This window comes from Serinus canaria, chromosome 5 (genome assembly GCF_022539315.1).
Source record: "Serinus canaria isolate serCan28SL12 chromosome 5, serCan2020, whole genome shotgun sequence".
NCBI lineage: Eukaryota > Metazoa > Chordata > Aves > Passeriformes > Fringillidae > Serinus > Serinus canaria.
In genome coordinates, this window is record NC_066319.1 from 25,398,469 (window position 1) to 25,424,610 (window position 26,142).

General features: G+C 44.6%; 1 protein-coding gene across 2 annotated transcripts in view; it reads left to right on the forward strand.

Moving 5' to 3' along the window:
* Positions 1–25,376, forward strand: part of TYRO3 (TYRO3 protein tyrosine kinase) — a 41,551-nt gene extending 16,175 nt beyond the window's left edge. For both annotated transcript variants that reach the window (XM_030240665.2, XM_030240666.2), the window contains exons 6-19: positions 940–1,055; positions 3,859–4,036; positions 4,489–4,631; positions 5,914–6,058; positions 10,164–10,293; positions 11,113–11,213; positions 12,175–12,270; positions 13,979–14,059; positions 15,722–15,814; positions 16,502–16,623; positions 16,936–17,045; positions 18,465–18,624; positions 19,956–20,092; positions 22,933–25,376. In XM_030240665.2, the coding sequence (XP_030096525.1) occupies positions 940–1,055; positions 3,859–4,036; positions 4,489–4,631; positions 5,914–6,058; positions 10,164–10,293; positions 11,113–11,213; positions 12,175–12,270; positions 13,979–14,059; positions 15,722–15,814; positions 16,502–16,623; positions 16,936–17,045; positions 18,465–18,624; positions 19,956–20,092; positions 22,933–23,308 (1,988 nt within the window). In that variant the 3' untranslated portion in view covers positions 23,309–25,376. The remainder of the gene's footprint in view (positions 1–939; positions 1,056–3,858; positions 4,037–4,488; positions 4,632–5,913; positions 6,059–10,163; positions 10,294–11,112; positions 11,214–12,174; positions 12,271–13,978; positions 14,060–15,721; positions 15,815–16,501; positions 16,624–16,935; positions 17,046–18,464; positions 18,625–19,955; positions 20,093–22,932) is intronic.
* Positions 25,377–26,142: the final 766 nt, after the last annotated feature.

Genomic DNA, 26,142 nt, shown 5'->3' on the forward strand with positions numbered 1-26,142 from the left:
GATTAGTATTCATGAAGCAGCTAATTTTGTCTAATCTAATAAGTGCCAGAATGAAAACTCAGAGGTGAAAAAGAGATGGTGACCGGAATAATAGGAATTAACTATGTGGAATTACAGTGGGAGGAAAGGAGAAGTCAAAGGGAAGCCAGGGTCCTAAAAGGAAGCTGAGCAGTTTGGTGCTGTACTGTGGTGGTAGGAAGCACGAGCATCTGATTAACTGTCCAGTCTTGGAATCCTGATTTTGCTCCTGGCCCTGCCATTAATTTGTGGAGTGGTATCAACCATGTGTGGCAGTGTGACAGGCACTCCCCTTGGCTTGAGTTTCCCCTCTGTAAAATGGAGTTTATTCATCCCAAGCCTGGGGAGGCAGTTTTCAGCCCAGGCTCTGTTGCTGGGTGTTTCTGTGGCGTTTGCAGTGAGCACCTGGAGGCAGCACAAAGAGGTCTGCTGCAAATCCAGCTCCAGGGTATTCAGGTCACTTCAGCAAGCCACCCTCCACCCGGTGCTGGTGCTGGCAGAGCTGGTGTCAAAGGCTGGACTGAGAACCCGAGGTGGGATTTTAAAGCCCTGGTTTAGTTCACAATGTGGGTCCACAGGCAGCTGTGTACAGGGCTGAGTCATGCCCTGCAAGAGAGGGGGAAGGGAAGAGACCTGAGGAGCAAAGGTGTAAACATCACACCCTGGCATTGCTATCAAAGACATCAACCACTGCCTGTGTGCATCGATGGACAATGATGAATGGCTGACAATAGCTTGTCCAGTGTTAAAATAATAGTTTCATTCACAACAAGTCAGGGACACTCTCTAAAGATGTGATATTTTGCCACATTTCTGTTGGTGATTTCATTGCGTAATTTTCAGCCTCAAGCCTCTTCCATTTCCACTTGAATACCTGCTCAGTTCTGTGTACACTGAAAGGTCTCTTTGTTTCCTTTCTAGCCATGCCTCTCCCTCCTCTCAATGTAACTGTAAGCCAAGTCACCAGCAGCAATGCCAGCGTGCTCTGGGTGCCAGGATTTGATGGCCGTGCACCTCTCCATTCCTGCACTCTTCAGGTATGGCCTCTCTGCCTGCCCTGCATAAATTATAGGACTCTTCTAAGCCACATTTCCTGGGCTATCACTTGCTCTGCCAACTTTTTAGCAGTGTTCCAATGCTTACTTCACAGCCTTGAAACACAAAAACTTAACAGGAGGTAACTCCTAGGTGCCAAAGAGCAGGTCATGAACTTCAAGCTCAAAAGTTAAGTGTTAAAGACTGGCCACATTCTGCTGGCCAGCAGGTTAACAGCTGCTTCATGGCAGCTAGTCCACAGAGGTTATTACACTGCAGCACACATGAAGCAGGCAGCACTCTGTGGGAAGTGCCCTGGAGCAGCTGTGGCTGCAGGGTGCTCACCCTTCCTGTATGGAGCAGTGGCCCATGGTAGCTTGTTCCAGGGCAGGTGCCTGTGAGTCTCACCCCAAATCAGTCTTGTGCTGTGGGATGCCAGAAGAAATGCAGGAATTCGGACATACCAGTGAATCCAAGGGATGAGGAGCTTGCAGGGTATAGGATGTGGTACAGGAAAGGTAGGAATGGTGGAGGCAGATTGGGCTTTTTCATACAAGATCAGGGCTATTTGCATGTTTCAGAGCAAATTTAAGCCTTGTCTCTAAATCTTGATCAGGTTTCCATTGCCAAAGACCACTTCTTCCCATAAAATCAAGCTTGATACTATTCTGTAGCTCTGCTAGGTGCAGAGTACTCCCCATCTGTAAAAAACTGGTCTGCTTCCTGAAGTTCCTGAGAACAATGGTATGTGTCCAACCTCAGGCAGAGTTAGTTTCTATCATTGCATACTTAGCTGTAGAATGAGATCAAAGAGCAGGTAGCCCAGTGAGAAATTAAATGGTGATACTCAAAGCAGGCTGTGCAAACACAGCTAGGCACATTCCCCCTGGATTTATTTCCTAGGTCCCTATGCTTTCCCTACCTGATTACAGCAGCATTATGAGCTGGAGTGGAATTTCTATGCGGTGTTGCCAACTATGCAGAGGAGGATTATAAACTTAAGGTATGCTGGAAGCAGTCTAGCTAATTTACTTGTAGTCCTCTTTTTATTTGAGGGGAAACCAGAGGTTTCGTGCTCTGATGTTTATTATATTTCAGAAGTAAAGGAAATTGTAATTTAGTTTCAACTCACTGGCAGAAACAACTCCTAAATGCAGCTGGCCCTGGTTTGTGGGTTTTGTTGCTACTTCTGTTCTTTTTTGCAGTAGAAAATACTTTTCTTCCTCTGTTTTACAGTGTCAGTTATCTTGAGCTGGAACAGCCTATTCTCCCTGGCTTGCACGCTGCAATGCTAACCATTCTGGGGTTTAAGTTCTCCCTCTCACTTTTGGCAGGGGCAGGGGTGGGGGATGGGACATGTGGAAAAGAGGCTGAATCAGAGCAGCCCAGTTTCTGTCAACTCAGCAGTCTCTCACCCCTTTTCTAAGCCTTTTCTGTTCTATTTGGGGAGGGCGGAGTTCCTGCATTTGAGTCTGGGAGCGGGATAACTTGGCAATGACCCTGCACTGTCAGAAAACTGTGCTTCTTCTGACTCCCACATTGAGAGATTCTGTGTGAGGCACTGACCTACATTTCCATGTGAAAATGCACATGTTCCTGGCTCCTCATGATTGCACTTCTGCTGGGAGTCTCCCAGAAAGAGAAGGGGGATTGGAAGTTTGCTGTGCTGTTCTGGCTCTCAGGCATTGCAGCGGGTGCCCCAGGAGCACCGTGTTCAGACAAGCAGATTGCTTCTGGGGACAGGGCAGGGAATGGCAGTGTTTTCTGACTGCTGACACAAGCCAAGTTCCAGAGTGTGAAAGGGGCAGATGCACCAGCTCTTGGGAGTGTTGAACAGAAATACATAATCCAGCAGACAGGGCTTAACAAAATAGTTGTCTTGTTTTTTCCGTGCTGCGGGTGACAGTGATAATGACAACAATATGCTTTTCTATTCAGGAAGCTTGAGATTCTTCCTTTCCACCAGCCAAATAAACCAGTGTGCCAAAAGTGTATGTGAGAGTGAGCAGAAGGGTAGTGAGAAAGGAAGAAAGGCTGCCATATAAAATAAAGTCCATATGACTTTTTCCCTTTTGTCAGTACATCTCGCTTTTACTCTCTGCTTTGCTATTTTGCATGCACTTGAAGAGAATGTCTGAGCCTGGGAGTTATGCAGTGATTTCTGCTATTGTTAGTACAAAAGTAGGAACACTCACTCTGTCTGTGCATTAAAAGCACACAGTGATATCAGATTTAAATTAACATTCATCCTGCTTTAAAGCTCAGATTTGGAAACAAGAAAAAAGAAGAGATGTAGGAGAGGTAAGAAGTTTTTTTCCAATTTAATTTGAACCAAGTCACCTATGTCTACCATACCTCTCATCCACTACAAAATTGAAAATATACAAACTTCTGGAAAAAAGAGATGGGCAAAAGGTGACAGTAGGCAACAGGCAAGTTGTTCTTCTGGTTTTCATTCCCAGATTTAAACAAGCCTCAGAAGCCGGGTGCTACCACTCAAAGCAACAAGCACATTTAGTTTTCTTTAAAGGAATAATACTTAACTGTAGAAATTGTAACATAGGGAAGGAAATGTTTTAAAATATGGAACCAAATTTTCATCTGGTGGAAAATTTCTGTACTGCCTAAGTGATGTCACTTCATGATTGTCAGTTTGGCAACTCCCATTTCAGTATTTTAAGCACCGCTGGTGCTGTATCTATTCTTACACATTCCAAAACTGACAATTAAATGAATTCTTATCCATGTGGACGTGTTAGTCATATTGTTTATGGTAACAGTCATCTCGTTTCACTCTTGGCACAGGTAGCTGAGTCACCAGATGGCCAGGAGGTGTCCACTGAAGTCACCCCAGTGCCACCCTTCTCCTACACCGTGCAAGGCCTGAAGCATTCCACCAACTACAGCGTCCGTGTGCAGTGCAGCAATGAGATGGGCAGCTCCCAGTTCACTGACAGGGTTTATTTCCAGACCCTGGAGCTTGGTAAGAAACAGCAGACAAGAGCAGGACAGCAGTTCTGAACCTGAAAAGGAGACAATTACAAATGTCATTTACTCCTTGCTGCTTCTGCAATATGGGAAACATTATGCTGTTAGATTGCTCATCCACTCCTGGAGCAAAACAATAATACACAGTAAAATGTGGTTAGCAGCAACAATGTGTAATACAGGGCTTTATCCAGCCACGGGGCTTCTGCATGCTGGTCCCATTAGCTCTGTGAGATCCGAGGGATCTTGAGAGAAATGAGAGGTGCCGACCTGTCTTCTCCACTTGAAACCATACACACAGTGCTGGTGGTTTGCAGAAGTTGTTCTCTCCCCTCACACCCTCTCTTTTCTGGGTGATCTCAGGAAAGAAGGTGAAACTGTCATTTTCAGAGTGGATAGTGCCTTATTTTCCTGCACAAGTGATGGTGTTCTGTTCTCTGCTTTCAGCTCCAAACAGCACCCCTCAAAATATCCATGTTATTCAAAGAGATCCTGGTCTAATTTTGGAGTGGGAAGGTGTGACTCCAGATGTGCTGAAAGAAAATGTCCTGGGATACAGACTGGAGTGGATTCAGGATAATGTAACTCAGGTAAGAGATAGAGAAGGTACTGAGCCATTGAACAGAGAATTACAGAAGGTTTGTACTAAATTTTCTGGGCATTAAGGTCCCTCATCCATACCAGGAGATTAGATTACTGACATTGCTTTTGTGTAAATGGATGTATTCTGACTTTAAGGAATGCCTCAGCATTTGACTTCAAGATATAGAACCATTTCCTCCTTCCTGGCATATTCAGAATTCCTTCACTTGAGTGTTCATCTGCAGACAGACCAGTTCTCTGCCATTCCGTGCACAAGCAGGACAACATAGAGAGAATCCACTTTGTCTGTCTGCCTCTTTCTAGGGCTGTCCAGCTCAGACAGTACAGGATGTGGGCTTTCTGTCTCCTGTGGCTGGGCCTTGGCTTTCCAAATCCCAGCAGCTAAGGTGTATTTAACAAGTGAATGAGTTGTGCTGTAAATCCCAGAAAGAAGGTTGTGGATTCTTTAGCTTCATTTATAGTACTTAGGGAGTTGAAAGGACCCTGACAGGATAGAAAGCCTTTCATTTGTTCTTTGGCATTGTCCTTTCCCAGGTATCTATCAGCCTTTGAAGTTCACAGCATTTCTTATGGTTTCTAACTTCCTAATAGGTGTTTACCCAGTGCTTATTAATGAAGAACAAGCCTGTAATAGTAGACAGCTAGAGGGAAAAAAGAATTATTTCCCATTTTGTATGACCCATTTCACACTAGGTCAGCGTCATTGACTTTGAGTGATGGTATTTTGAGTTCTCATTGAATTTACTCTGTGTCAGTGGTGGCAGCCAAATATTCATGGGTTTGCTGTATGAGGAAGGCCCATAAAACTACTGAAAATACATTGACCTTGGCATTGTACGTGAAAATTTGGGCTGAAATTCAGAAGCCATTCAGGATTTGGTCAGCAAGTTAAAACAGACAGATTCCTCCCTTGAATTAAAACCACCAGATGCTTTACAGTAAACCACAAGAAGGAGGTATATCTTTTAATAGCAGAAAAAAACCCCATATTTCTATAGCAACGTGCATGGGAGGACCTCAAAGGAAGAAATTATTAAACCTCCTATCTCCCTTATGCCTTGGGAAACTATTAGCAATTTTTGGGAAGAGAAACCCAAGGCAACAGCCCAAATCTCAGGCAGAACTGAGATAAGGGCCCAGAAGTCACAATTCCCAGCCCTTGTTATAGTGCCAGTGAAGCACATGTTTGGTACTGTTTTGGTTTAAAGGTGAAGTTTTACATTCGATGCCTTTTAAGACAGCTCACAGTTTATTGTCATTTGCACTCAGGGGGAGATGATTGTGCAGGACACAAAAGCCAATCTCACCATGTGGAATCCTCTCAAAGACCTGATCATCAGGGTATGTGTGCTGAACTCTGCAGGGTGTGGGCCCTGGAGTGACCTCTTCCTGCTGGAAGCCCAGGAGGTCATGGGTAAGTGTCCACTGTTTTCTCCCTTCACTTGGGGGAAAAAAGTCAGAAATACTGCCACTGCTGTTTTTTCTGAGTCTTTTTCTTTCAGTGCTTACTACTTACTGAGACACGTGGGCTTATACAACAGCACACTTCATCAAGGAGACTAGAAATTCAATAATCTTCAAAGAGCTGGTATAAACAAAACAGCTTCTGGCCTCTACTGTGTCTTCTTAGAACAGGGTTTTACTGTGCTTAGTGCAGAGCAGAAGGGCAGACACAATAGAAAATAAGCAAATGAAGGCTTGCACTGATTTACACAAGTAAATGTGACAGAAAACTCCTCTAGTACAGGTTGTCTTCTTTGATTTAATTTTATGCCATTCCTGACTAGTTTTAGTGAAGCTTAATTTAAACTGTGGCCACATGGAGGTTCATAATGGTTTTACTGAATGTATTTATATTAAACCAGTTTAGCTGTCTCCATGGAAAAGCTGAGGTTCTGGTAGAAGAGGAAGATGATGGTACAGATGCTGTACCACACAATCTGGACCATGTGGAAGGGCTTGCTGGGAGCAAAGAACATGCACGTGTGGAGTGCACTCCTAGTGCTGAAGGGCAGTTGGGCTCCCCTGGGCTGATTTCCTTGCTGCTTGTGTTTCACAGTGAGTGGGAAATGGGAAGCAGGCTTTGAAGCAGGGCAGGATGTTAGATAGGTAGAAGGGAGAAGGGAAAATGTCTTGCTTGTGAAGGAAACTGTAACAGAGCTAAGAGGAAAATATTCCAAATAAAGATAAGGATTGGTGATAAGAAGTCACTGAGGTGTGACCATACAAAAATTCCAGTCTCCTGAGGTTTTGTTTCCGAGTGGCCGTGGCAGGACAAGATATCAGTCTCTAATTTCTGATGCTGATCCACCTGCTGCTTATATCTTCCCACTCCACATGTCTCTGAGGAATCACATGGACATGGTGCAATCCTGATCCCTCCACGCTGAGGGATGGCAGGGGGACTCAATAGAGGAGTTCCCAAGCAAGCAGGAGGTGGGGATATGGGTAGAACAACCAGTAAAGTGCTGCATCCTTACTGGCAGTAGTGCATTTAATGCTGGTTTTAGCATGCACATTGCTCAGGTCCTTTGGCAGCCCAGTTCCTGTGACAAAGTCAGCACTGAAGGTCAAGTGTGAGCACACAGTCACTGTGGGATCAAAGCCTTCAAATTATTTAAAAGAGATTGAAGGGGTTGAAGGTTCAGAGCTGAACCTACTGAGGTTGGTCATTGGCCCCATCAATTTTTTCCTCCTACTTTTTGATCGGGTATTTGCTGTGGCACCCAAATACAGACAAGTGTGTCTGAAAGAACCAGGAGTTCCCTTTGGAAAACTGCCATCACTGGCAAGAAGCCCCAGGGAATGTTTAGGGTTCGCATTTTACAGGGAGCTGGAATGGGATAATCCTGAAAGCACTATATGATGTTGCTTGATTGTTTTTATTTACAAACCACTTCATAAAAAGCAGCATGGGGAGTGGTGCTTGTTTTGGCCAAATGCTGTCTGGAAGCACATGTATTTCTTCACAAGCATAATAGGCTGGAAGTAAAAGTTCACTGTGGAAACACTGACAGGCCTTAAGCAGCAGAGCTGCAGAAAGACTGCAGTTTTGTTTCAGGCCTGGTAGAAAACATAAGTCGCTTCCTTTCCCAAAATAGCAAACTGGCACTGGTTGCTTTATGTGAGAAATGCCAGGGGTGGTTTCTGCCCAGCTCCCAGTGCCGCAATAAGGATGACTAAGCTCGTATAAACTTTAAGTCGAATTTGTCATCAGAGCAAAGCTAGTGGGAACTCCACCCTACTTATGCAGAGATCTGGTGTGCTGTTAACAAAGATTGTTTCAATATTTTCAGAAACTTCTCAGAAGAAACCTCTTTTTTTCATTGCAGAACAAAGAACAGAATGGTTTAATAGCTTTTTCCTATCTGTAATCTTCACAATTTTAGGCAGGAGAAGATCCTTGGATTACATTCTTTGCACACCTTTGGGATATAAACTTTCTGTGAAATAAAAGGGCTCATCATCCAAGGGCTCCTAAATACTCTTCTAAACTCTTCTAATTATACTGTCTTCTCTCTGCCTGGTGCAGTCTTAAGGCATGTGCTGGTTGAAAAAGGGGTTGCAGGAGATAGGAGAGAGTTGAGAGAGGAGAGGCAACAGCTGGGCTGTAGCCTCCTCTCAAGCTCAGTGACACAAGTGGGAAGCAAGGATGTGTGGGGCAAAGCAGGATAAGAAGTGAATTTCAACATTCATTTCTATTTCTGACACATTTGCTATAAACTGTGAGATGGGCTTCTGATTCCCAGCAGTTTAGAAAACAGAGAATAATTTAGTTTTGTTTTCATCCATACTCCTTTTGGAGGGGCTTCCCAGAAGTTAACCTAAATCCCTGCTCTCTCACCAGACAGAGACTAGAAAAATAAGCCAAGAGAGGTTTGTGTCACCACAGGGAAAAGGCAGCCTTATTGTAAACTATGAGAGAGGACCCTTTTCATCAGTGTTGCTAGCTGTTTCTACCCTGATTGTTAGGCAAAATCAGACCAAATGATTGGCTTGGGAATTGTGGAGAGGGTTGGAGTTACCTCTATTTTATTTGAGAAAGACAGCTTCTGTTTCTGATGTCTCCCTCCTCATAAACAGCCTTGAAGGCTGGGATAAAAATTGCAGCAAGAGGGAGTATCATAAGCCCCAGAGCCTGTAAAGCCTTCTGGGTGGTAAAAGAAACTGTGAGTCACTGAAGGAGATAAGATGCTGGAAAACAAGTACTAAGGACCTGATAATTTGCTTCAAGTGGAGAAGTACTAGTCTGCTTCCTCCTTTGTCCATAATTCCGTGTCCTTAAGCTCTACCTGTTTATTAACTAATACTACTTCTCTAAAAGCCTGGATGATAAGGCTCCTCAAGGTAGCTGTTAATCAAGCCTCAGAAGCCTCTTGCCTGCCAGGACTCTGCCAGCAAGGGTTGTTTCACTATTTTTCATATGCATCTACGCAGAGATCCACCCAAATTCCAGCCCATGAACCTAACATCTCTTTTAAGAACAGGTTTATTTATACTGTCATGACTTATATCAGGATTATTTACATCATCAAAGATGACTCTTCCTTGCCTTCAGGTAAAGGGCAGTCGGCTGCTGGGGGTGAGCAAGTGAGCATGAAGATGAAGGAGGTGCTCAGGGACCTGATACCTTTTCTTGGTAGCTCCTAAACAATTTGGAATGAGGGCTATCCTAGATTTTAATAAATCCATTCAAATTCACATTTAATCCTTAGTAATTGTATTTGGAGAAGAAGTCTCTCCGGGAGTTGGATTAATTTATCATTTTTTTGCCAGGCATACATAATATTCTTTTTATTCAGAACTGTATTGCTTATCTTCCTTGCCTGGCAGCTTGCTCAGCTTGGCAGTGTCTCCATTTCTTCTGTAGACCTTTTGTAGTCAAAATTATATGTATTCTGGGAGCAAATATTCTTTTCTTTGGGGAGAGACATTGAGAAGCTGCAACCAACCAAACAACATTGTGGAGTTACAACTAATACCAAGTCCCTCAGGGTGCTTCTCTTTGTGGGAAGGGTTAGAGAAAAAATGTAAATATTTTTAACCATATTGCCATGAGGCAATTGTCCTTCTCTGCTGTCTTTCAAAATGTTGCCTGGCTGACATTCAGGTGGTGCTGTGTTACCTGGTCAAGGTTCTGGTCTGTCTCAAACAGGACAGGGTGAAGCCCACGCACAGAATGATCATGCTAAGGAACCTTTTTGTTCTGAGGCTCCAGTCTGAAGTGCCCCAGATCATGAGCTCATGTGAAATAATATAATCTGGTGCAGCACCTGTTACATTCTCAAGGCTCAAAACCAGTAGTTTCTGACAGCTAGATGCTTCTGCTCTGCCTTTGCTGTGAGAAAGAGCTAGTTTTCCTCATGATTGGCTGAGTACCTGTTTATGCCAAATTCCAGTATACAAAGATCCACCAGGTCCAGCAGCATGGCTTTCCCATTTAAAAACTAAAGGAGAAATTGGTCTGTGTAACATTAGCCATCTTGTGTTTTCTGACTGGTGTTTTCTCCATCATCTAGGTGGCCAGAGACAACCTCCTTATGGGACGTCCTGGGTTCCTGTGGCATTGGGCATTCTCACAGCTCTGGTCACAGCTGTTGCCCTGGCTCTTATTCTCCTTCGAAAAAGAAGAAAGGAAACTCGGTTTGGGTAAGGGAGTTTCTCCTTGGGCTGGTTAGAGAGATCTCTGCTTTCTCTTCTGTTGTGGTTTCTGACTCAATTATTTTTCAAAAAAGCATTGTGGATGGAGTACTTTTGGCAGTTTATTTGGGTAACTGTATTAATCGTTTTTTGTTGAGATTTTTTGGGGGGGTTTGTTGTCATTGGGTTTTTTTCCATAATTTTGGGGTGCCTGCCTTTTCTTCAAAATGACAGCACCAACAATACAGTAGAAAAAATGTTAATAGCAAGGCCTTATTAGACTATACAAATATAAATTCTGTCAAGGTAATTCCTAGCACTGCTGCTTAAGAGAAAAGATCCACAGGTGAAATATCTGTATTCTTATGGTCTGAGCCCTTTATCCCATGCTGGTTTTCATTCTGTCAGCTGATTGTAGCTTCCTGACTGCCCAGAACCCTCTGGATCTCCAGTAAAGTTTCCTTTCCATCACCTCTGACATTTGGCTGTGGTTTGCTCCCTACTGCAAACAAGGTTCTCGTTCTTTCCAGTCTCCCAAACCTCCCTGTCAAAGCAGCATCTCTGTTCCTGTGACTCCTGCAGCCAGCCCCCACCTGCAGCTTCTCCCAGGCACTTGGGAGGAGTGATTCCCCTGGTTTGGAAGGCTGTAGGTGCATCAGCAAAGCAGCATGTTCCTCCTCTCCAGATACACCCTCTTTAACAAAACAGTCTGCAGAATTTATATGGCAGGGGGCGAGAAATCATCCATTTAAAAGGGTGTTCAGCACACCCTTTTAGAAGTGAATGGCCCATGTAATCATGGTCCTGTGTGTCTTTTCTGCCTTCTAGCCATGCCTTTGGCAGTGTGGTTGGCAGAGGGGATCCAGCAGTCCATTTCAGAGCTGCCAGGTCTTTCAACAGGGAAGGCCCAGAGCTCATTGAAGCCACATGTAAGTAAAATGACCTGAGTGGTTCTGCCCGGGAAGCTGTGTTCATGTGTTTACAATGCTCGCTCTGTTTTCACTGAAACTGATATTTCTTGATCAAAAACATGGGATTAATTTACAATGAGGCTTAGAGGCTGTGAATTGCAGAGGTGAAAGGCCAGAATGGCTGTTTCCATACCAATTACATGGCTCTTGTTAATTACAGCTACAGTCATTATGTATACCAATGCAAGACATAAATTCACCACTCCCTTGCCCCAGTTTCACAATACAAGGACTCCTTCAACTGGAATATAATCCAGTGGTGAGATAAATATGGCTGAACAATATTAGCAGGACTTTTTAAACTCAGTATGCTGAGCTGTGCTACAAGCATGAACCAGTTAATCAGTCTTGGAAAGCCAGGAATAAGTAACTTATCAAAGAGGAGATGGAGTCCCAGGAATGGTCAGATGATCCATTCAGGTCATCCATTTCTGTCTCCTGGTTCAGGAAGGGCATGGCTCTCTGTGGCAGCACTACTTAGCTGGGGTAGGATCATGCTCCAGTCAAGTCATTACAATGGTGCAGCTCCATCAGCCTAAATTAAGCTGTATGAACCCATGTCTATCAGTGGCCCTTTGGATTGGATTTTGTCTTCTCAGCATTCTTTACATTATTTCTGTATTCCTGTTTTCTTGGATTGTTTAAGGGTGGTATTATCCCACCCTCTCCCTTTAAGTACTGTAGGTACATTTTCTGATGGTTGAAAGGTACTGGCCACTTGTCTGAGGTGAGGCTAGAGGACATGGAAGGGAATTCTGCCCTTTTCAGGTCTTCCTGCTTACAGTGTGGGAACCAGATTGGAGATGGAGGTTAGAACAGGTGACTCTTGATGTTGTGACAGACTCTTTAAATATTCTTTATTGGATGCTTCATTTGTTTTGTTGTTGTTTTCTTTGGTTTTTCTTTTTTTTTTTTCCAGTGGAGAGTGTAGGGATCAGTGATGAGTTGAAGACAAAACTAAAAGATGTCTTAATCCAAGAACAGCAGTTCACCTTGGGAAGAATGTTGGGCAAGGGTAAGAACCAAAACTGAACAAGGCTTTACATTGAAAATCCCACTTGTGTTATTTTAACTGTTGAGTAGGAAGAAGCAATTACAAGCAGCCTGTTTTCTCTCCAGCTTGTAGATGGAAATTTAAATGAAACTATCCTTTCCGCTGGGATAAAACATTTCAGGGGTTTAGCATAACTAAGAGGATATTGGCTAAGCCATTCTTGTAATATGGCTCTACACAACCATGAACTGCAGCCTATGCTCAGCTTTCCAAAGCAGTGTGAATTTCTTGCAGAGATTTAAACAAAAGAATATTCAATTAAACGTCACCTTTTCATTTTTCTTCATAAGACTAGTTTTATTGCAGGGTTTTTTGACCCTTTCCCACAGGGAGCATTCTTCCACTCCATCCCTGCTAGAACAAATGTGTTTCTTTCAGAGCAGGAAGATGTCCTTCCTGCAGAAGTGCTCTCAGAGGGCTTAACAATGCTAAGTAATTAAACAGCTGTGTCATCTGTTTGTGAGTGTTAGCTCTTGGCCAGTTTCTGGGATCCTACTTCAACCCTCCTGGGCTGCTCCCATGACAGGTAAACTGAATTAGGGTGCAGAGGGCCCCCAGGGCATGGCCTTGGTGTGGGGATGCCAGCTGGCAGCACCTGGTCTGTGTTGTCAGCCCCACTGCCACAAGCCCAGGTTACATGTGATAAGATGACATAACTGCATTATCTGACTCTACAGCTGAGCAACAGCTCCACGGTATGGGAGCAGCACAAAACACCTTTGTTCCTTCCCATTTTCCTGATTTGTGGTCAGATCCACTGCTCATGGTTTTTGTGAAGTAAGCACATGCCATAGAGTAGTGAAGGACACTGGTGAAAAGCCAGTGGGAAGATAATACTTCTGGGGTAGGTGTCCTGAGTGCCATATTTTGCTTCCTTCCTTTCAGTGTCAGAGTTCCTCATACTAATGCATTGTGGGTGGGATAAGCAGTTACAAAATTAGGGAGAGCAAATCTAGAGCCAGATCTAATGCAAAGAGGCTGTTATAAATATTTAGCCTAAAGAGGCATAAGGCCTCTTTAGGCTAAATATTTTGAAGAGGTTTTGGCCTGCTGCATTTCCTCTTGACTCCCTTAGAGAACACATCAGGGCAAAATACTGCCTTCTGTGAATCAACATATCACTCACACACAAGTAGGTACTCTGTTTTCTCTGGTCAGCTGTGATTCATGGAAGTAATTCTCTGAGTTTTGAGAGATAAAGCTAACTGTGTCTCAAATGGTTGAGCCCTGGCACTATCACTCAGCTCTGATGGCTGTCCATACTAAGAGCTTCCTCAGCCAGCCCATCCACCTGCTGCTCCAGCAAAGAGCCTCCTCTCTGAACAGAACCTCACTCAGACTCATCCCTCATGCTGTGGCTTCCCCAAAAATGTCTGCCCAGCCTAAACTCTGTCTCTGCATCATCTGTCTGGTCAGGAGTTGCTTTTTTTTCCCTCTCATTTTCCTTTCCCTTCTGGACTGCCAGCACACTGAGCTCTGTCTATTGGTAGTGATATCTTCTAGACACACATGTGCTGAAAGCTGCTGTCTGGAACTGCAGAATGAAAAACAGAGCATTTCTTATGGGTACTCAGCTTCTTTGCCAGTGACCCCTGAAGTGAACCTGCTGTGAATCACACTTTCTTCACAAGAAGCTGTTCCCTCACTGCCTACTCTGGTAATTTTACAGGAGAGTTTGGGTCAGTTCGAGAGGCACTACTGAAGCTAGATGATGGCTCTTTCCAGAAAGTGGCAGTGAAGATGCTGAAAGGTATGTGGGAGCAGGGCTACCTGAATTACTCAAGAAAAGAGAGCTTGGAAAGATTAAATGTTGTCTATCTTATTCTCAGCAAACATCTCCTGGTGCTCTTTATTTCTCTCTGAGCTTCTCTCTCAGCCACTCCACCCATGTTGTCTCCCATCCCGTTCATGTCACTCTTTTTGTAGTGGCAGCTCTTCAGGAAAGGACCTGTACCACCTAGCTGCTCCTGCAGCATGTAGCACGTGGTGAATGCAACCAAAACCACTACATCATGTAGCACAGACAGTTCAGACAGGTCTGCACTGCCCTGATAATTCAGCAGTGAAAGAACAGTATTCCTGCAAGCACACAGCCTGGAATAAACAGAAGGGTGTCTGGGCTGAATGCAGGGACAAGCTAACTCATCTCAGTCAGCACTTTTGACTGAGCAGTACAGCTCCCTTCACATTTGCCATTTGGTGAGTGTACATAACAAGGGCAACTAACAGGCAGAAGTCTGTAACAAGAAAAGCAATTAAGAGATAGGCATAAATCAAAGGAAATGTGCATATATCTGTGCTTATATATGTTAACCTACGTTATTTGATCCCTTTTGCCTGTAAGGCAAAAATTAACTGTGACTGACTGAAAGCAGTCAAACTCACTTTTCTCTGGGGCTCAGTTTGCTGTCACAGAATAACAGCTTGTACTAAATACACTTAGTACCATTCTAGTGTAACTTGTATCATTTTATCCAGTTTCAACAATAATTTTAATTAGCTCCCAAGCTTTTGTGTAGTCAGAATGTCTCCCTTCAGGCATCTAACTAAGGAACAATCTGTCACCCTCCAGAGGCACCTTCCTTTCTTCATTGACTGTAAGAAGGGAATCTCCTTTTGTCTTCTGAATTACATTGAAATTACTTGCCTAAAGTAGATAATGTGAACACTCCTCTACAGGTCCTTGACTGATCTTGCAGCAGGACTGGAGGACTCTTGCTAAATTCAGCAGCAGCAGTGGTGGGAGTAGTGGACTGGGATACTTCTTGATTATATTGATATATTTCCATAAATCTGGAGTCATAGCAATGAGAAATAATTTACTTCAGAAATTTGTTGATGTATATCACTGCTGAATTTGGTCCAAGCTGTCCAAGTAATTAGTGTGTGGTTATTTAAGAAATCTTAGCTCTAGTGCCTTATAAGACTCAATCATGCTAAGAGACATATAAAGCATTCATTTTTCATGGCTTCCTTGTCAGAGATTAATTGGGCCCTGTTGTGCCAGTCACAGGCTCTGGGCCATCTCCTCAGTTTCAACATTTTCTTTCATTTGCATGATGTCTCCTCTCCCTGACATTTGTAGTTAAGGTTCTTTTACCTAATTAATTCTTACATCTTTAACCCCCACACGGTTTGCACAGCTTCCAAGGAAAGTTCTTACTCAGAAAAGAGCTGCTAACCAGTAGTTCTTTACTCTACCAAGAACCAATTTGCCAGATGTCCCTGATACGTGGCTTACTGCTGCCCATCCCAAGAGAGTGTCAGGCTCTGCTTTGTTGTAAAATGGCTTACCTAGCTATAGTCTGAGAAGATGTGCTGTGCCACAAAGAACAAGCTTTTGACAATCATTATTTGTAAAGCCCCTTGGAGCCACCTACAAAGAAAGAAAACTTACGGTCACTTTTTCCAGCGGACATCTTCACCTCGACTGACATTGAGGAGTTCCTGCGAGAGGCTGCCTGCATGAAGGAGTTTGACCACCCCCATGTCACCAAACTGATCGGTAAGAGAGCGCTGCTGCTCATGCCACAGAGCACCTCCTGCTCCTGCGTTATCCCACACAGCCTCACTCTCCCCAGCAGTGCTGCTGCAGCCTCCTCTGTGCTGCCTGGAGTCCTGTGCAGGTCAGCACTGCTCCTTCCCGGGCCCCAGGGGGATGGAGTGTGTGTAATGCTCCCCATACCTGCCCTCACAGATCAGGAACAGCCAGCTCCTGTTTAATGGTACTTTGGCTCTTGCAAATGCATCAGGGAGACTTTGGCTGGCTGAGACGTGTCTGAACTGCTGTGAAATGTGGGCAGGTAGGCTAAAAATAGGAGGAAGATTGTGCTTTTCCAAAATACTGAGTAAGAAGCAAGACATTCATGGGTAGACACTTTGGAATGCAGGTATTTTCCACAATGTGGAGAGTGCTCTGCAGAGCCTGGGGTTGGGGCTGTCTGAAGCATTTATAGTTGGTCCTGCAAGAAGAGCTGAGAGGCACTAGGCTCTTAGTACAGCCTCTGAAGCAAACAGGGCTAGAGGCATCTTTCCACCTGGCATAAAGTCACAGAAGCTTGGAGCATGGAATCTACCACTAAAACGGCACAGTTCCCTCCAGATCTGTAAGAGGAAGGCACAGCAGCCTGTAAGGTTCCTCCTGGGAATAATCTGTTTGCTAACACCCCTTTGCTGTGTGTGTCCTCACCAGGAGTCAGTCTACGAAGCCGTCCCAAGGGCCGTCTCCCAATTCCCATGGTGATCCTGCCCTTCATGAAGCATGGAGACCTCCATGCTTTTTTGCTGATGTCAAGGATTGGAGAAAACCCATTTGTAAGTCTGTCTTACTGTAGAATTCCTTCTGGGAGGTTAGGGATTTTCAGAGAATGTATTTGGAGCAGCTCAAGATTGGTCTCCCAAAGGCACTGGCAGATGATTGGATTTTAATACTGGGGGAAGTTGTGAGATGTGATCCTAAAGTATTTAATTCCATGCATGCTGGGGACCAGCTCCTCCATTCCATCCCATCCCATTCCCTCCCTGTATTTCCCATCCCTGCTCTGCAAAGTGGCAGCAAACCTTGCAGTTTTGTAATATTTGCTTGAAAGCCTCTGGGAATAGAACCTAAACTGTTATTTCTTACAGAACTTGCCTGTTCAGACACTCCTCAAGTTCATGATTGACATTGCCAGCGGGATGGAGTACTTGAGCTCAAAAAATTTCATACACAGGGACCTTGCAGCTCGGAACTGCATGTAAGTGATTCATGAGTTTTTAGAGAAAAGAAAGACCAGAGTAGGTGAGGGAGGGATGAAAAACCCTTTGCTTGACAGAAGTGTAAGGGGTCTTGTCTAAGAATGCTGATCCTTGCATTAAGTGACAACAGACACAGGGGAGTCATGGTCATTGTGGTGGGGTGTCTGGTGGTGATGCTGGGAGCAGGGAGCAACTCCTAAAGTTCCACTGATCTTTCAAACAGACCCTTTTTATAATGAAGTTTTCTGTTGTTGCTTTGCAGATAGGGTTTCATAGAGTTGATTACAATATGTGTTTGTAATTAGCCACTCCAGTGGTTTTGTGTCAGCATAGGCTATTTGTTTCACAATGTAAAGTAACCAGCAGGAGGGAATGGGTTTGGCTGTGTTAGGAGAAAAGAACTTTCATTGTATGATGAAGTCTGTATTTCTGGTATCTATTTTGAGGACTTGATTATCACAATATAAGAATTGTAGTTTCCTTGAAAGCTTGTAGAGAATGCCTCTAAAAATATTTGCATGGTGAACACACCGTATGATCCCACTTCACTGCTCTTGACACCAAGCTACCTTGACTGCTTTGAAGGAAAGAAAAGTCCTTTTTTTTATCCTTTCCACTCTGCTTCTTCCCTGAGAATGGAGTAAGGAACAGCTCATTGTGACAGCAGAACTCTGCCCCTGAACAAAACCACAACAACCAATAAAATCCTCAATGAGACACAGATTTCCAAAGGCATTTCAATGTCCAGATGTACAGACAAAGAGCCTGATAGTTATGATGAAAAATGATGGGTTAGCCTGCTTTGGCATTTATGAGAAACCCATACTGATTTTCTATTTTTGTAGACATCCTCCAGAGGAAGCTGAATGCCTATTTCAGCACATTGTCTGGGGGAAGAAGTGAGTTCTTTATGAGGCCTGGGAGCATGAAGTTTGTGGTCTTTACTTGGACTGTCTGCCAACATGTATATGTTTAAGTGGGTGACGGAGCAATTCAGACCATTAACCAGGCCTGGAGAGATGTTGCAGATCTAGCAGTTCAAGCAGTTTTACCAGGCAGTCTAGGCAATAACCCTATGATTTTTTTGATTTCTAATATGGGGTGCAGGCCTTGGTGATAGCAGTAAGCATTACAGATGTCCTCTGATAATCCTGGAAACAGAAAGTATCTGAGCGTGCTTCGTGTAAGAGCTTAGACAATCCAAACCTAGCCACTTTCTTACTTCCTTAGTCATGATTAGTTCCCTGTTAGGCCGAGGGAACTAGTTTGAGACACTAAACTATTTCACATTGGTCACCAAGTAGATGAAATCATTCTCCTTTTGTGTAATACCTGGTGAGCTATATAACTTTTTTTTTTTCTGCCAGAGGTAGCCAGTAAATGCTTTCCTTTCCTCAACTGTGAAAACTTTCCCACAGGTTGGATGAGAACATGAATGTGAGTGTTGCAGACTTTGGACTTTCCAAGAAAATCTACAGTGGAGACTACTACCGCCAGGGCTGTGCCTCCAAGCTGCCAGTGAAGTGGCTGGCTCTGGAAAGTCTGGCGGATAATCTGTACACAACGCACAGCGATGTGGTGAGGTTTGCTCTGGTGCACTGGGACCACTTGTATTCCTGCTGGAGTGAAGGAATCCCACTGAGGGTGGGAAAAAGCCCTGGTGATAGGAAAGGGAGTTTACCTTGTGTTTGAGGGATGACGTCAGAACTCAAGGCTAAAAATATATGAGAGTGGTTGATGGCAGAAGACATCAACCCTTTTCTTCTTGTTGTCCTTTTGTCCTTTATTTTTCAGTGTTTATCCCCATCCTCTTCATCTTTCCCCTTCTCCTCTTCTTTTTCCTCTCTTTATGCAGTTTCTTCTCTCTTATTATTATTTTTCCTTTCTCTTCTGCCTGACAGTTTGAAGCTGACATGGAAATGCAGGTGACACACACACTTAGGTACAAGGGCAGCAAAGGTGCTCTGTGCTGCAGAAGGCATTGGTGGAACTCCACAGATCTGAATACATCAGTGCTTAGACACTCCCCATATCTTTGCCCCTGGGGAGCAAGGCTAAACCCATTCATCTGAAATTCTTACTTATTTTCCTTTTGGGATTTTTTTTTCCTTGATACCGTCTTTCCTCTTCCTTGCTGCCTTCTGATCTATTTTCACAGTTGTTTTGTCCTTCAGTCCTGTGGTCTTGCCTTTCCAGTTATCCCTGTCTCAATGTCCTTGAAATAACCAAAAGTGCCTTGTAATGTGGCTGCTGTGTTGCCCAGCCATTGCTGCATCCACTGTAGACAGGGTTTAGTGATTGGCGATCACTAGTTCAGCCAGTTTACAACAAACATTGGCAGGGGTTTGCTTATAAAAATAATAATTTTTTGCACCTCACAAACCTTTCAGTTTAGTTGAAAAGTGCAAGTATGGCTGTGCAGTGTAGAGCAGAAATGAATGTGAGCCATAAGTGGTTTGTTCTTGCTGTGCTTATTGGCTAAATTCTGCTTTCACTTGTGCCTGTACATTACTAGAAACTCAGAATCTGGTTAAATGAATTAAGAAACTGATTTGTGAGCCCCAAACCAAAATATTCTTAAAGCTGGGAACCAAAAAACTGATATCACATACCTTAAAGAACATAAGTAGGAAAGACCTGCAGGTGGAAGACAGGAGGGAGTAGCTCCCAAATCTTCCCCTGCTCCACTGCAGGATGGGGCTGGACAGGGCCTTCAGCTGTCTCCTAAGATGATGTGCCAGCACCAGCAGCATCTGGTGGGTCATTTCTGTTTTCTAGCTAGAATTTGGATAGTCCTTGCATCACTGCTGCTCAGATGACATTACCCAGCACAGTCTGAGCATACTGAAAGCAAGCCCAGCGAGCAGGGAACGGTCTGTTCACTTGTTCTGTGTGCTGTTCTCTTTCAGTGGGCGTTTGGGGTGACCATGTGGGAGATTGTGACCCGAGGGCAAACCCCTTATGCTGGCATTGAGAATGCAGAAATCTACAACTACCTCATCAGTGGGAACAGGCTGAAGCAGCCCCCGGAGTGCCTGGAAGACGTGTGAGTACTTCCTCACCCTGCTGACATGACTTTTTAAGAAATTTGGCTCGCTGGAAGGAAACAGAGGCAGCTGGCCGGGACGCTGATCTGAATCTCTCCACTTTCCAGTACACAGAGCCATTCACTAGAAAGTCCCTGGGTTAGCTACTAGATATTCTTTGCTGGCAGAGCTCCCAGGAACCTGTGGTAACTACACAAGCAGCTAACTTGGCTCAATGGTTTCAACAGGGTCAACATTAGCAGTTCTTGGCTTTGTGGAAACTGTAATTGTGTTTCCAGAATCACTGAACCCTGCCTTCTCAGGCCAGCATCTGAGCAAAGGGATGAGTTCCATGGCACACCCTGAAGGCTGAACAGAGAGGCAGTCTAGCAATACTACAAGGAAACTGGATTGCAGAGGCAGTGGCCTACATGTGTCTTTGAAAGCTTGGCCCAGTTTTCAAATTTTGATCTCCTACTCTCAGAAACAGCAGGGTGAAAGAGAATAGAGCAGATGGGACAAACTAAGGTTGTGTAGATCAGTGTCTCACCTTAAATTACATCTAGGAATAAATCCAGGACAATCTTGAAGATTCTGGTTGCAGACATTTACAGACTTACAGGAAGGACCTAGATGGTACACAGGGTAGCAGGCAGCCACATGCTGCAGCCTGTGCTCCTGCCTTAATCCTGCTGCCACGGGATCACTCCTGGCCAGCAGGTCACAAGAAATGTTTGCTCAGGAACCCTTCTTCCACGGGTGGTGGTTGGAGATTCCTGGTCTCCTCACATGGGGTGGGGATCCCCCAGGGAGTGTCACCATAACTTATCCCAAGGTAAAACTTGCCTTGCCTGGACAAGATGAAATCATTTCACTGAGGGCCCAAGCAAGGCTCTGTTTTCTGTGTTCTGCCCAAATCAAGATATAACTATAAGCACTGATTTAAGTGGTCTAAGACCTCTTTCCTCCCTCTTTCCTCCTGCTCTGATAGTGGATTACTTAACGTAGTTGCTTTCGCCTTTTCCTTTTTTCCTACATAGGGAATAATCTGTACTCATGTTATAAAGGTGAACACTTTTATCTTCTCAGCAGTTCATTTTTTACTGAGTATAAATAAAAACAATTATATCACTGATTAAATTAATTACACATCTGCTCTTGACTGCTCTGAGGAGCTTCGGTTCCAAGTTGTGGAACTTATGGCTGTAAGATTAGAGATGCAGAAAGTAGAGAAGAGACTCAAAAACCTGCTAGATAGGTGCTGGAGAAAAATCCATCAAAAACTATTGAAAAGGTGCAACTATTGTTTTGTGAGGTGCTTGAGCTACAGGTTATTGAGACCTGGGAGAATGTACCAGAAAGATCTCACTACATGCTCACCCTCAGCTTACATGCTTTCCCCAAGTGTTGCTACTGGGCTCGGTCAGGCACAGGGTGCTAGGGCAAAGGGACCTTTGAGCTGATTCAGTACAGCCAGTGTTTTTCTACCTTTCCTTCAAATGGATTGTTCAATGGACAGCAAAGGTAAAAGCAAGTATTTAATTTGGTTGCACAGAATTAAAAGTTTTTGTTTTCTCTGCAGCTTTTATAATAATTTCTACTGTTTGTGAGGGATGTGAATCAGGATTAAGACAACTGAACCATGGAAGCTTTCTGTAAAAGTAGTGTGAGATCAGAAACAGTCTTGTAAATCTGATCACAAGGAATACAAAAAGTAAAATAAAACCCATCATGAAATGCTTTATTTCCCAGTAAAGGCCACATCAGATTTTTTTCCAATTACAAGTTCAACTGAGGTTCATTTGTATGCAGTGTTTTTCAGTGCCAGCACTGTGCTTTGTTCCTGTTCCCTGCAAAACTGGCAACAATAACACCATAGGAATGCAGCTGCCAGTCTTGTGGGTGATGCACAAAGAGGAGCAGGACAATGGCTCTGGCTGTGCTCCAGCACAGCACTCCAGCCGGCGGGAGGGCGGCCAGCGCAGACACGGAGCTGCGAGCGCAGGGCACTGAGCTCCTCTTCCCCTGCCCAAGCACGGGCCAGCAGAGCCAGTGGCTGTCTCCTCATGCTGCCCTGAGGCAGCCAAAGCTGAGGTAGCTGGCCTTTAACCATAGGAGGAAGGCTGCAGGATGGGACCTGGAAATGGCGCTGAACACGTCTTCTGCACAGGGGTGGCACCTTTGTAGTTGAAAGGACATTTCAGCATCCCTCTTCCAGCACTGAAGCTGTTGGCCATTCTTTAACAGTCCTCTAAACAAACCCAGAGTGCCTTTTTCCAGTCCTGTTGACAAACTCTCAGGCAGCAACAGCAGCACTCTTCCATTACTCTGGGAGCTGAGTTAACATGGCATGAAAGAAAGGATACTCTGGAAATAACATGCACCTCCCACAGTTTGATCTTTGTTTTCTCCCTGTGTTTTATCTGCTCTTGAACTAGAATTTCGAGGGATGGCTTCAGCTTCAGCTTCAGGGTGGCAGAGGTTGTGAGGGTGTTTTTTGTGAATAAATTCAAAAGCTATTACTAGGTGATGTCACACTCAAAGTCCTATTCTAGCTCCCTAGAGACAGCAGAACAAGGGCTTTACCAGGAAATTCAGCATACTTTGACAGGGCTTTTGGGTTTTTAATACCGTCTAAATAGCTTTTTTGACCAAAGGGAGAATGCCCTTGAAAATGGGAAGAAACAAGAAATTAGACCCATAATGGCCATCCATGCTGTGTCACCTGTGCAAGGCCAAAGCTGACAGGTTCTGGGGGAAGTGTTTGTGTTTTTAAGCTTCATTGCTCAGAGCCCCTGTTCAGAGGTGCAAGTCATGGCTGCTCCACTTCTCAGTGCTCTTGTCCCCCTCTGTTTTGCAGCTATGATCTCATGTGCAGATGTTGGCATCCTGAGCCCAAGCTACGGCCCAGCTTTGGAGTACTCCGCTCCCAGCTGGAAATGATTCGCGGGAGGATGTCCACGCTCTCTTCCAGTCAAGATCCTCTCTATGTCAACATTGGGAAGGACAAAGAGGCGTCTGCAAGTGACCCTGCCCTGCACGCCTCCTTTGGAAATATGGATGCTGAAGAGACTGTTGCTGGGGCAGCTGCTGCTGTCACAAGTGACTATCGCTATATTATGAGCCCCTTGTGCCTTGGAGATGATGCTGAGGGTGAAAGGCATCCAGATGGACAAGAAGGGGAGGACAAAAGCCTTCTGTATGAGCTAGAGACAGAAGGAGAGAAGAGTTGCTAGCCTGTACATAGCAGTGACACTCTGCTTCCCTGGGACTGGATGTGTGCACCATGGTGCTGTCTCCTGGGGCTCTGATGCCGGATCTGGAACGGCTTTGAACAGCACTGGCCAGGGCTCTTGAGCAGCTTCTGTAGCTTCCACCACCTGTGTGGGCTGCAGTGGCAAATAGCTTGGAAGAACTGCAACCCCAACAACCCCTTGGATTAGGGGAGGGAGGCAGTAGGGTTACAGGTTGACCACATCCTGCTGAAAGGAGTTCAGAGCTAAGGCGGCAGTCAGAGTCTGTGCTCTGCTTCTTCTCACTGAGTGCTGGAGCAGAGCTGAATACACCTTCTGTTCAGTCAGTGCTTGCTCTTGTGTAGATGTTGTCTTCAATCCTGGCTGCGTGACTTTGGGACTGGTACCCCTGAAAACTCTAGTGGGTATTTATATTGTCATTCAGGACAAGAGGGCAAAGTTCCCCTCATGTTCACTCAGCAGTACTGCCTAGACTTGTTGCCTACCTCAGTGGTTCTCAAACTGATCAGCAGATCTGCTCCTACCCAGCGCTGCATTTGAACATCTGGCTCATTTCATGCAGTGACATTTGCCGCTTCCTCAGTCCAGGGCTCTTTTAAGAGTTTCAGACATTTTGGTGAGCAAAGAAATTAGAAAAAAAAATGAAAATCCAGCATTCCTCTTCTCCCCATGTACCTTTTTTTATGTCTTTCTTTTTCTTCTGTTTGATGCCAGTTCAGGCCTGACTAGACTTGCAGCTGACATTAAAATGCAAAGGGAGGGAAAGCAGCTGGCTTGTGTGAGGGCAGAATCCAACTTCAAAGGAATGGAAAGGAAGCAGTGCAGAGAGGACTTAACAGCAGTATGGGGAAACAGTGTTAATTAATGCTAGGTGCTGCCCTCCAGGAGAGGAAGAAGACTGAGATACAGAATGACAGAGTTGCTCAGTTTCAGCAGGAGCGGGATTCAGCATTTGCTTCAAAGTTGGATTCTTTCAATCATTCTCTATATTAGTCCTATGACTTCTTCAAATAATGAAGAACTGTAGCTGCTACAGTGACATGTGAAATCAATTTCAGGAAGATGAGTGTTGAGGGGAGGGATCAACTGGAAGATTCTTTCTGAAGAGAGAGGTCTCATGATGAAAAAGCTTGAGAACCACTGGCCTTCCTGTTTAGGAGGCTTTCTGGCATGCTGTAAAAGTCACATAAAACGTGGAGTAGTATCACTGCAGCCTTCCAGACAGGGCAAAATTATTGGGTTTGCTCTTTGGGTTTTGTTTTGTTTTCCAATCAGCATGTCTGACTCACTGTAACTGCAAGTGCTTGTGTGGTTTTTAATAATTTAATATTTTACTGTAAATCAGCATTTGTTTTGTGCAGTGGTTCCCAGCAAGGAAGTGCAGTTACATCTTACTCGACTTATCCTAAATATTTGCTAGATCTTAATTTCTTTTATTTTCACTGTGCTGAAAACATGGCAGTATTTCTTAGGATTCCACATTGCACTTCCTCAAACTAATACCACAAATGTCAGCATTTACTGAGTTGGCAAAGGTGGGACCAAAAAGTCAAATGAGATTGCAGACTTGGTATCAGAACACTCCACCCTTCGATACCCAGTATTTGCATATTGTAAGGTTGGGGTCTAAGTATAAAATTCAGGTCAAGCTTCAGCCCCTATGAGAACTCTTCCTAGGGAAGGGGAATTTCAGCCTGGGACTTGAGCATGGGTCCTTTCCGTTAAGTTTCCGATTGAACAGAGATGTCCCAGAGGTGTCTCCAGAAATTCAGTATGGTTTCTCAGTCACAGATACAAATTCTAACATTTTACACCTCAGGCAGTACAGGGTTTTCTCTTCACTTAGCTGGAATGCTGTAAATGCAGGTGAGAAGATAACACCTAACAAAGGGTAACAAAAACCTGTGCAGGGCACTTTTGCAGTGAGGGCAGAAGGCTATGCTCCCTGCAGCTGCCTAGGAAGTGCAGATGTACATATAGACTTTAACTCTGGGAAGCATGTCTTTAGTTTTTATGCATTTTTTAATAATAAAACCTGTACTGTGTTTGAGTCCCAGCCTCTTAACTGTGGCAGAATGTGTGATGATGCCTGCTGACTGTGGGGTTGTAGTCAGCCCCAGCTGAAAGTCGTCTTTCTTCCTTCACCAAGCATGACTGAGCTACTTCTTGGGGGCAGGGAACGTTTGGCCTGCCCAGGTGACAGTCACCCTGCATTGCTCCAGCCTTGACATTGCCAAGGCCAAAATCTGATGGGCAGGGGCATCATCACAAAGAGAGGCTCTGCAGCTACCGCTCTGGAGGAACCTGGGGAAAAGCCCTTACTGGGAAGTGGTGCTTCCCATCCAGGAATGCAACACCCATGCTTCAGTTCCTCCCTGAAAATTGTCGCGTGCGCCCATCCAGCTACTGTCAGTGCCCTCAGTGGAAAAGAGGTTTGGAGGAGGTGGGTAGAAATCAGCTCCTGACTCAAATGTTCCAAGCACAACATAAAAGAGCCCCTGGATTTCCAACTTGCAGAGGAGAAAAGGCGTACCTCACGCTTTTATTCTTCACAAGCAAACAGCACGCTGCACGCCCTCTGCCTGCAGCTCACACAGAGAGGAAGAGTGATGGGAAACGGCACAAGCGCTCACCCCCCATCTGCAATGCAGGAAAAACGACTTCCAAAGCACTAAGCAGCTGATTTAGTTAATATTTTAAGGTTCCAGTGCCCAGTTATGTGCCTTAGATCTGTTTCAAATGATGATTTAATCCTTTTGCATAAAAGCCTGGAGAGACCAGGTACAAATGAAGCTGTGTTGTGGGTGGGAGAGGCA